Source organism: Tachyglossus aculeatus, chromosome Y3 (assembly GCF_015852505.1).
Source record: "Tachyglossus aculeatus isolate mTacAcu1 chromosome Y3, mTacAcu1.pri, whole genome shotgun sequence".
Taxonomy (NCBI): domain Eukaryota; kingdom Metazoa; phylum Chordata; class Mammalia; order Monotremata; family Tachyglossidae; genus Tachyglossus; species Tachyglossus aculeatus.
Genome location: NC_052095.1, coordinates 678,122 through 690,139, shown reverse-complemented (window position 1 = coordinate 690,139; position 12,018 = coordinate 678,122). Strand labels below are relative to the sequence as shown.

Here is a 12,018-nt window from a genome sequence, read left to right as displayed (position 1 = left end):
TTCCTGGGCTTCCGCCTCGTTTTTCTGGATTTCGGTTTACGGTGTGTTGATGACGCGTGATTCTTTGAGGTGATCGCATTAAGCAACGGTTTATGGAGTCGCTTTTCTAGACCTTCGCAAAGTGTATATTATCGGGTCTCCGGACCTCCCGAGTTGGGGGTGGTGTCGGGGGAGGGGGAGGCGGGACTTGGAGCCTAAAAGTCATGTGATACCATGCAGGCCGCCAGGGGCTCTTCCACTCTGCCTGTCAGAGCAGTACTGCCTGCGGCCGGAGCCCGGTAGGGAGGAGGTAGGTATCCGTGAGACCGGCTAAGGCCATAGAGGAAGAGTTTCGCTCTGGAGATAAAATGAAAGGATAAATGGGGTGGGAGTGGACAGGCGGGGAGGGAAATTATAATCCGGGTAGCTGAGTGAAGTATAGACTGAAGCGCGGAGAGACAGGAGGATGCAAGCATGACTCTAATCTGCCTTTTAAACCAGCTCTGGCTTCAGCACAAAAAGTTGTGCCGTTTTAGCACATTTGCACAAAAAGCAGTTTTGTTTTAATAATCTATTAATCATTTTGAAGATCTGACTCACCCCACCTTGGGCAACCTCAAGGCCGGGTTGTTTGTGAGAAAGAATAGACAAATAATCCAAGTATGACTTTCCACCACTTTCAGTTTTTGAGAATTAATTGCTAGGAAAGCGCCTGCCTTGGCCTCCTTCCGAAGCACCAGTCAAACATCAGTTTTGTGATGAGTACTGCCAGCGCATTGGAGATGATGGCCACAATTTATAATGGCCTACTTAAATATTATAAATTAGAGAGAACTTTTTTTCCAGATCCGTTCATTGTTCATTCATTCAATCGTATTTATTGAGCGCTTACTGTGTGCACAGCACTGTACTAAGCACTTGGGAAGTACAACTCAGCAACGTATAGAGATGGTCCCTACACAACAATGGGCTTACAGTCTAGAAGGGAGAGACAGACAACAAAACAAAACATCTAGACAGGTGTCAAAGTTGTCAAAATAAATATATAGCTATATGCACATCATTAATAGAGTAATGAATATGTACAAATATATACAAGGCTGTATGTCAGGAGGGTGATGGAGAGGGGAGGAGGAGAGGAAAATGGGGACTCAGTCTGGGAAGGTCTCCTGGAGGAGGTGAGCTCTCAGTAGGACTTTGAAGGGAGGAAGAGAGCTAGTTTGGTGGATGTGTGCAGGGAGGGCATTCCAGGTCAGGGGAAGGACATGGGCCAGGGGTCGAGAACAGGTGAGAACGAGGCCTAGTGAGGAGGTTAGCAGTGGCAGAGGAGTGGAGGGTGCAGAGTGGAGGGTGTAAAAGGAGAGAAGGGAGTTGTGGTAGGAAGGGTGAGGTGATGGAGAGCCTTGAAGCCGAGAGTGAGGAGTTTTTGCTTGATTCGAAGGTTGACAGGCAACTACTGGAGATTTTTGAGGAGGGGAGTGACATGTCCAGAATGTTTCTGTACAAAGATAATCCAGGTAGCTGAGTGAAGTATAGACTGAAGCAGGGAGAGACAGGAGGATGGGAAATAAAACCACCTACTTTCATGCATGACTTTAATGTGTCTTTCATTCATTCATTCATTTATTCAATCATATTTATTGAGTGCTTACTGTGTGCAGAGTACTGTACTAAATGCTCGAGAAATACAAGTTGGCATCATATAGAGACGGTCCCTACCCAACAGAGGGCTTACAGTCTAGAAGGGGGAGACAGACAACAAAACAAAACATATTAACAAAATAAAATAAATAGAATAAATATGTACAAGTAAAATAAATAAATACATAAAGTAATAAGTATGTACAAACATATACATATATACAGGTGCTGTGGGGAGGGGAAGGAGGTAAGGTGGGGGGATGGGGTAGGGGAGGAGGGGGAGAGTATCCTAAAGGCTCCTAGGTAAAGGTGAATGTAAACATACTGTATGAATACTGATAATACCGAGTCACCCTTTGGCCTCACAATAAGGACCAAGGTTGGCTCTGACTCAAAGTGCCAAAGTTCTCATACTTCAATATCAAACTATCACATCCATGTATCGGGGGTTCAAATGCTTCACTCTACTGTCAAAAAATACTAAGCCTCAGAGCAAAACACTAAGTCTGAAGAATACACAGTGCTTTCGCCAAACCCATCAAAACATCCACACAAGACAAACATTGTTCCCCCAAAAATAATATATTTCCAATAACAGCCTCCACTGGATCTCAAATGTAGCACTGTAATTTCAAAACTGCATTTACCAACCCTATTAGAGTGTATTCTCCCAAGTGCTTAGCCCAGTGCTCTGCACACAAGTGCTCAATAAATACCACTGAATGATGGGCAGATGTGTCAGAGCTATAATCTGTAGTATCTATGTGATTTTCTCCCATCACTGGATTCCTTTTCATGCTGTTGCTCATCTGGGAGGAAGTGATGGAGGGAGAAAGGGACAAGTCAAGGAAACAACTGCCTTATAAATCAATCAATCAATCAATCAATAGTATTTATTGAGCGCTTATTGTGTGCTAAGTGCTTGGGAAGTACAAGGTGGCAACATATAGAGACAGTCCCTTCCCAACAGTGGGCTCACAGTCTAGAAGGGGGAGATAGAGAACAAAACCAAACATATTAACAAAATAAAATAAATAGAATAGATATGTACAAGTTAAATGAATAAATAAATAAATAGAGTAATAAATATGAACAAACATATATACATATATACAGGTGCTGTGGGGAATGGAAGGAGGTAAGACGGGGGGGGATGGAGAGGGGGACGAGGGGGAGAGGAGGAAGGGGCTCAGTCTGGGAAGGCCTCCTGGAGGAGATGAGCTCTCAGAAGGGCAGTGGGAAGCTCTCGCACTCCCCCAGACTCACCAGAAAAGGAGGAGGTGTCGGTATCCTTCTCGCCCCCCAATGTCGCTTTCGCACTATCCCTCCTCCTCCTTCCCTTTCCTTCCCTTCCTTTGAAGCCCACATTATTCGCCTCTACCACCCCCTCCAGATTCTTGTAGCCATCATCTACCGCCCTCCTGGCCCCACTTCCAACTTCTTTAACGACTTTGACCCCTTCCTCACCTTCCTTCTCTCCTTCTCCATGCCCACTCTGATCCTTGGAGACTTCAATAGCCACATGGATATCCCTAACGACTCCTCTGCCACCTGCCTTCTATCTCTCCTTGACGCTGCCAACCTCTTCCTCCACCTCACCTCACCCACTCACCAACTTGGTCATACCCTCGACCTCATCATCCCCTACTGCTGCACTGTGTCCACACTCACCAACTCTGAAATCCCTCTCTCTGATCATAATCTTCTCACCTGCGTCCTCTCTCACACTCCTTCCCCCTGTAAATCCGTATTACTCCCTCACAGAGATCTCCGCTCTCTTGACCCCACCCATCTTTCGGGGCGCCTCACACCCCACCTCGCCTCCCTCTCCTCTCTACCCAGTCTTGATGATCAGATTACTGCTCTCAACTCTACCCTTTCTACTCAGCTAGACTCACTCGCTCCCCTTTCCCTTCGCCGCTCTCGTACCACTAACCCACAGCCCTGGATCACTGCCACTGTCTGCCTCCTTCGCTCTTATGCTCGAGCTGCCAAACGCTGCTGGCGAAAGTCTAAACACCATGCCAACCTCGTTCACTTCAAGTTTATCCTTTCCTGCCTTAACTCAGCCCTCTCTTCTGCCAGACAAAACTATTTCTCCTCCATTATTGACACCCATGCCGATCACCCCCGCCACCTCTTCCGTACATTCAACTCCCTTCTTAGGCCCCCGGTTCCTCCCCCTCCTCCTTCCCTCACCCCCAACGATCTGGCCTCCTACTTCATTAACAAAATTAAATCCATCAGGTCCAACCTCCCCAAAGTCACTTCCCCCACTTCTCCAACCCCCCGGCTCTCAACACTCTCCGCTACAATCCCATCCTTCCCAGCAGTATCCTCAGAGGAGCTCTCCTCCCTCCTCTCAAGTGCTACTCCGGCCACCTGTGCTTCTGACCCCATTCCCTCTCATCTCATGAAATCTCTCGCTCGATCCCTTCTCCCCTCCTTAACTTCCATCTTCAACCGCTGACTCTCCACTGGTTCCTTCCCCTCTGCCTTCAAACATGCCCATGTCTCTCCCATACTAAAAAAACCCTCTCTTGACCCCACCTCACCTTCTAGTTATCACCCCATATCCCTCCTACCAGTTCTTTCCAAACTCCTTGAATGAGTTGTCTACACGCACTGCCTAGAATTCCTCAACAACAACTCTGTCCTCGACCCCCTCCAGTCTGGCTTCCGTCCCCTACATTCCACGGAAACTGCCCTCTCAAAGGTCACCAATGACCGCCTGCCTGCCAAATCCAACGGCTCATACTCTGTCCTAATCCTCCTCGATCTCTCAGCTGCCTTCAACACTGAGGACAACCCCCTTCTCCTCAACACGCTATCTGACCTTGGCTTCACAGACTCCGTCCTCTCCTGGTTCTCCTCTTATCTCTCTGATCGCTCTTTCTCAGTCTCTTTTACAGGCTCCTCCTCCCCCTCCCATCCTCTTACTGTGGGGGTTCCCCAAGGTTCAGTACTTGGTCCCCTTCTGTTCTCAATCTACACGCACTCCCTTGGTGACCTCATTCGCTCCCACGGCTTCCATTATCATCTCTACGCTGATGACACCCAGATCTACATCTCTGCCCCTGCTCTCTCCCCCTCCCTCCGGGCTCGCATCTCCTCCTGCCTTCAGGACATCTCCACCTGGATGTCTGCCCGCCACCTAAAGCTCAACATGTCGAAGACTGAACTTCTCATCTTCCCTCCCAAACCTTGCCCTCTCCCTGACTTTCCCATCTCTGTTGACGGCACTACCATCCTTCCCGTCTCACAAGCCCGCAACCTTGGTGTCATCCTCGACTCCGCTCTCTCATTCACCCCTCACATCCAAGCCGTCACCAAAACCTGCCGGTCTCAGCTCCGCAACATTGCCAAGATCCGCCCTTTCCTCTCCATCCATACCGCTACCCTGCTCGTTCAAGCTCTCATCCTATCCCGTCTGGACTACTGCATCAGCTTTCTCTCTGATCTCCCGTCCTCGTGTCTCTCTCCACTTCAATCCATACTTCATGCTGCTGCCCGGATTATCTTTGTCCAGAAACGCTCTGGGCATAGTACTCCCCTCCTCAATAATCTCCAGTGGCTACCAATCAATCTGCGCATCAGGCAGAAACTCCTCACCCTGGGCTTCAAGGCTCTCCATCACCTCGCCCCCTCTTACCTCACCTCCCTTCTCTCCCTCTACAGCCCAGCCCGCACCCTCCGCTCCTCCGCCGCTAATCTCCTCACCGTACCTCGTTCTCGCCTGTCCCGCCATCGACCCCCGGCCCACGTCATCCCCCGGGCCTGGAATGCCCTCCCTCTGCCCATCCGCCAAGCTGGCTCTCTTCCTCCCTTCAAGGCCCTGCTGAGAGCTCCCCTCCTCCAGGAGGCCTTCCCAGACTGAGCCCCTTCCTTCCTCTCCCCCTCGTCCCCCTCTCCATCCCCCCCATCTTACCTCCTTCCCTTCCCCACAGCACCTGTATATATGTATATATGTTTGTACATATTTATTACTCTATTTATTTCTTTATTTTACTTCTACATATCTATTCTATTTATTTTATTTTGTTAGTATGTTTGGTTTTTCTTCTCTGTCTCCCCCTTTTAGACTGTGAGCCCAATGTTGGGTAGGGACTGTTTCTATATGTTGCCAATTTGTACTTCCCAAGCGCTTAGTACAGTGCTCTGCCCATAGTAAGTGCTCAATAAATATGATTGATTGATTGATTGATTGATTGATTAATTCTCTACTTGAGCCCCTGCAGTCTGGCTTCTGCCCCCTCCATTACATGGAAACGGTCCCCTTCTTCCTTCCCTCTTCCTTCTCTACCCCCCACTCTTTTTTTTATTTTAAACTTCTTTTGTTAAGTGCTCACTATGTGCCAGGCACTGTTCTGAGCGCTGGGTAGAGGTAGATACAAGGTAATCGGGTTGGATGCAGCCCGTGCCCTAGATGGGGCTCACAGTCTTACTCCCTGTTTTACAGAGAAGGGAACTGAAGCACAGAGAATTGAAGTGACTTTCCCAAGGTCACAAGGCAGACAGATGGTGGAGGCAGGATTAGAATCATTCATTCATTCAGTCAGTCAGCCAGTGAGTCGTATTTATTGAGCGCTTACTGTGCGCAGAGCACTGTACTAAGTGCTTGGAAAGTACAATTCAGGAACAGATAGAGACAGTCCCTACCCAACAACCGGCTCACAGTCTAGAAGGGGGGGAGACAGACAACGAAACAAAACAAGTAGACAGGCATCAATATAAGTAAATAGAATTATAGATATATATGCATCATAGTAAATGCATATATAGTAAATATGAAAAATTTTCATATTTAAGTATTTATAGTATATAAATATATACATATATAGTAAAATTCACTATATAGTAAATAGTGAATAGTAAGTATGTAAATACATACACAAGTGCTGGGGGGCGAGGGGGTAGAGCAGAGGGAGGGAGTCGGGGTGATGGGGAGTGGAGGGAGGAGCAGAGGAAAAGGGAGGCTCAGTCTGGGAAGGCCTCCTGGAGGAGGTGAGCTTTCAGTAGGGCTTTGAAGAGGGGAAGTGTGCTAGTTTGGCAGATGTGAGGAGGGAGGGCATCCCAGGCCAGGGGTAGGATGTGGGCCAGGGGTCGATGGTGGGACAGGCGAGAATGAGGCACAGTGAGCGGCAGCAGAGGAGCGGAGTGTGCGGGCTGGGCTGTAGAAGGAGAGAAGGGAGGTGAGGTAGGAGGGGGCAAGGTGATGGAGAGCATTGAAGCCAAGTCCTTCTGACCTCAGGCCCTTGTTCTATTCATTAGGCGACACTGCTTCTCTGTCCCCTGTCTCTGTCTCCCCCACATCCCCTATCTCTTGCCCCTATTGACCTTCTTCCCTCCCTAACCTCTGTCTTCAACTGTTTGCTTTCCAGTGGCTTTTCTCCTCACTGCTTTCAAACTTGCTCATATTTCCCCTTTCCAAAAAAACCCCTCCTTTGATCCCACGGCTCCCTCCTGTTAATAATATTAATAATAATAATAACGGTATTATTAAGTGCTTACTGTGTGTCAAGCCCTGTTCCAAGCGCGGGGGTAGATACAAGGTTGTATTAGGTTGCCCCACAGAGGGTTCACGGTCTTAATCCTCATTTTACAGATGAGTTAACTGAAGCACAGAGAAGTGAAGTGATTTGCCCAGGGTCACACAGCAGACAAGTTGTGGAGCCGGGATCAGAACCCGCCAACACCTTGATTGATTGAAAAAATCGAAACCAAAATAGATTCAGCTTTGTTTGGAGTATCCTCGACGTGTTTCCTTCCTTTTTCTCTGCCTTCGTATTTTTTAGGGGTCTCGGCGAAAAGCAGCATGGCTTAGTGGATAGAGTATGGGCCTGGGAGGCAGAAGGACCTGAGTCCTAATCCCGGCTACTGTGTGGACTCGGGCAAGTCACTTAAATTCTCTGGGCCTCAGTTACCTCATCGCTGAAGTGGGGATTAAGAATGTGAGCCCGATGTGGGACAGAGACTGAGTCCAACCTGATTAACTTGTATCTACCTCAGCGCTTAGAACAGTGCTTGGCGCGTAGTAAGCGCTTAACAAGTACCATAATAGTAATGATAAAAATGACGTCTCCCCCCCCTCCAGGAAGATAGACTGTGAGCCCATTGTTGGGTAGGGACCGTCTCTATATGTTGCCAACTTGTACTTCCCAAGCGCTTAGTACAGTGCTCTGCACACACTATGCACACAATAAAATATGATTGAATGAATGAATTAGGTTCAGCTCAGTTTGGGTGGTAGAGGATCTATTAAGAATTTTTATTCTGAGCTTTCTTTGATGGAAACAATGTGAAACTCAAGAGAAGTTTTGCGATTCATTTTCATTTTTTCAGACAGCTTTATATAACCGTCTATTTACATAATTTTGCCTTAAGCATTTAGGTTCCCTTTATTGGGAAAGAATAGGTAAATTCTTCTTCCCCGGGGTATTTTTTTAAGTAAACGTCCCTCTCTTGGATAGCACATCTCAGTGAAAAATATTCATCTCCTTTCTCCCCACCCTATGTCACCACCTCCTGCTGACACTTTAACCAGCTACCTTGACTTCTCATTCCCTAGAGCAATTAGGAATTCACCTAGTTTCTCCATCATGACACTTAACGTAGATATCTTTAAACTCCATTAGTGCTCCCAGAATATTTATTTATTTTCGGTCCTGTCCCGTCTACCAGAGTGCAAACTCCTTGGGCACTAACTCTGTTGTATTCGTCCAAGCACAAAATAATGCATTCTTTCACTCGTATTTATTGAGCACTGTACTAAGCGCTTAAAAAAAAAAGAATCAGGTTGTCCCTTCGGGGGGCTCACAGTCTTAATCCCCATTTTACAGATGAGGGAACTGAGGCCCAGAGAAGTGAAGTGACTTGGCCAAAGTCACACAGCTGACAATTGGCAGAGCCGGGTTTCGAACTCATGACCCCTGACTCCAAAGCCCGTGCTCTTTCCACTGAGCCACGCTGCTTCTCTACTGAGCCACGCTCAGTAGAGCATGCTCAATAATGCTCAATAAATACGAGTGACTGATTTACTGGTATAAGCAAGTGATCCAAAATTTAGCCCATTTGACAGGAACGAAACAATTGTTCTTGGTAACAGTTATAATGTATGTATACCTTTTTAATCCATTTCCAAGAAGTAATTTCTGATTTTTTTTAATGTCTTGGCCAGGAGAGTAATAACATGGTGGTGCCAGCCATGCAACTGGCAAGCAAGATTCCAGACATGTCTGTGCAGCTTTGGTCTTCAGCTCTGCTGAGAGGTGAGTTAAGCAACAGCATGGCTGAACAACCTAGTATGTGAAACTTTATCTTTAGGAATACCAGGAGTAACAGGAGAAATAAATACCTGATTGCATTCTCTGCAAGTTCCTAGGTAGAGCAATTGAAAATGGCAGCAGTACTGCTGATAAGTGATCCTTTTGAAGGACCTGGGAATAGAACTTTCCCAGCCTAACTGACCAAAGCTGAGTGAGTCTGATTTTATACTGCATTCTCAAACCCCCATTGCAGAACTCTCCCCAGAGTAAAACCTCAAAAATAGGAAGAAATGGGGAAAAAAAGACCCTCTGGGGGATTGTCTGTATTTCTCCCCTTTCCCTAAACTTTCATTTGGATATTTAAGCTCCAGAGGCATGAGATCAATTTTGAAGGTGAGAACTGTAAATAATGGGTGGAATGGAACTTTATTGGGTGAGTTGGAAATTTCTGCTCCACTGACAAATTTTTGTTTTTTACCCATTTTTATCTGGGGACTAAATGTCATGCTAAGAGAAATGGCATTCTCTTATTCCACCAGTGAAGTACAGATGCTTCTAAATTTATCACAGTAATCTCTGAACCATAGTTTATTGACATGAGTTACATGGTTGTCCGTCTGCTCAGTGTCCATTTTCTTTATCCAGCTTTCTCTCTGGAACTCATTTTTGCCATTACATATCTTGCATTCCAATTTATCTTGCATTATTTAAGAATTTGTTTAGTTATCGTCACTTTTTTTTCTTTCAGGTTTTATGTTCTTTTATCTTGATTTTTTCCAAAAACTGATTAAAAGCCATAGTAATACAGACTGCCTTAGAATCCAGGAGCTATTATAGCCTGGATTTTAAATCCCTTCCATTTGGTGACATGTATCCTGAGTCTTTTGGCAAAACCTAGAATCAAAGCTTGGCCTAGAGCATGGACCTGGGAGTCAGCAAGATCTGGGTTATAGTCCTAGCTCCACCACTTGTCTGCTTTTTGACCTTGGGCAAGTCACTTAACCTTTCTGTACCTCACATGCCTCAACCGTAAAATTGGGATTAAGACTGTGAGCCCCATCTAGGATATGGACTCTGTCCAAAACGATTAGCTTGTATCTATCCCAGTGGTTTGTACAGTGGCTGAAAAAAAAAAATTAGACGGTGCATTAGGAGGTAGACCAAACTTGAAGTCATCTTCCACTCCCTTCTGCGTCACCCTGACTCTCTCCTGACTTTGCTGTCCCCCACCTCCCCGCCCCACAGCACTATATCTGCAATTTATTTTATTTATATTGATGTATGTTTACTTGTACTGATGTCTGTCTGCCCCGCGCTAGACCGTGAGCTCATTGTGGGCAGGGGATTGTCTCTCTCTATTGCTCCGTTGTACTTCTCCAGGTGTTTAGTACAAAGCTCTGCACACAGTAAGTGCTCAATAAATACGATTGATTGAATGAATGAGTGAATTAATGAATGTTTAATTTCCACTTTAATTCATTCATCCTTCTCTTTCCTCCTACTTTTTTAAAAAAGTAAATCATTATTCCAACAGTAGAGCATATTTTGCAGTTTGCTCCATTTTGACTATTATTATCATCATTGTTAGGGTACTACGCGTCAAGTCCTATTCTAGGCATTGGGGTAGACATAAGATAATCAGGTAGGTCACAGACCTTGATCTGAATGGGTCTCACAGTCTAAGCAGGAGGGAGAAGAGGTATTGAGTCCCTATTTTACAGATGAGGAAACTGAGGCACAGAGAAGTAAAGTGAAGGGATTTTCCCAAGGTCACAGAGTAGGCAAATGCCAGAGCTGGAAGTAGTACCTAGATCTAACTCTTGACTCCCAGGTCTGTGCTCTTTCCCCTAAGCCATGCTGCTCCATTGCTATAGATTGGACCTACTCCATTTTGAATTATATTAAATTCTGTGCTTTCAGCATTTCTTTGTGTCTTTGCCTTCAAGACCTAAGTAAAGCTTGTGGGAATGCAATGGATGCACATGAAGCCTCTCAGCTTCATCAGAACTTCTCTCAGCAGCTTCTCCAAGATCATATTGAAGCGTGTAGCCTTCCAGAGCACAACCTTATTACGGTATGAAGACTCAGTCTTTTTTAAGCAGTATATTTATTTATTATATTATTATTATTGAGATATGTTTCCTGTGAAGTAAAATTTTGGGTTCTAAAGTCTTTCTTTTTCCTTGACATAAATACATTTTTGTCCTATTCTGCTTTTCAGTGGACAGATGGACCTCCTCCTGTACAGTTTCAGGCTCAGAATGGAACTACTACCAGCTTGGCCAGCCTCTTGTGAAAGAGGAATTCAGCCAAAGCATTGGGGAAAGGAGAATTGAAAGAAGGGGAAGAAAAAAACCATGTAATTTCTCAGGTAGTAAAAGCACTGTAGGAAAAATACAATATTCAAAAATACAAAAGTACAAAATACTATACGGCGTGTAGTCTTGTGCTCAGGAACCAAGAGCGTTTTTTAAGCTAGTTTTTACAATAATGCTTGGTATGTGTGCATGTGTTGCTGATTGTTATAAACATACCCGTCTTTTTTCACCTTTTAAGTTCCTGTGTTATAACGTATCTCGGGATTGAGAACACTATTAGGAGGAAATAGGTGGTGAAATATCAGTTTAATAGGTTTGTTTTGATTAGAATGCTACCCTGTTCTTGATTAGTTAAGTTCTTCTTAGGTTAAAAGCAGTAGAGCAGACACCCTGTTATGTAATACCAGGGTAATGTATGTAATATGTAATAATAACTCAAGAAGCAAGAAGTTGTCATTCTCCCTTGATGTCCCTTAATTATATCATGCCAAATGGTAATAAAATTAATAATAATACTGATAGTTGTTATGTACTTACTACATGCCAAGCATTGTTCTAAGCACTAGGGTAGCTATAAGTTAATCAGGTTGGACACAGTCCTTGCCCCTCATGAAGCTCACAGTCTAAGCAGGAGGAATTAGGATTTAATTCCCATTTTCCAGCCGAGGTAACTGAGGCCCAGGGAAGTTGTGACTTTCCCAAGCTCCTACAGAAGTTAAGTGGTGAAGCCAGGATTAAAACCAGGTCCTCTAACTGCCAAGCCAGGGCTCTTTCCAGTACTTCTCTTAATGTCCAAATTCACACCTGCCTCACTT

The 12,018-nt window shown here is 45.4% G+C and overlaps 1 protein-coding gene across 1 annotated transcript; it reads left to right on the top strand.

Moving 5' to 3' along the window:
* Positions 1–3: 3 nt before the first annotated feature.
* Positions 4–11,718, top strand: LOC119946749 (MAU2 chromatid cohesion factor homolog). The gene is made up of 4 exons (XM_038768187.1): positions 4–69; positions 8,798–8,888; positions 10,832–10,959; positions 11,107–11,718. Exons 2-4 carry the CDS (start codon positions 8,810–8,812, stop codon positions 11,179–11,181), a joined length of 282 nt encoding a protein of 93 aa, XP_038624115.1. The 5' UTR covers positions 4–69; positions 8,798–8,809; the 3' UTR covers positions 11,182–11,718.
* Positions 11,719–12,018: the final 300 nt, after the last annotated feature.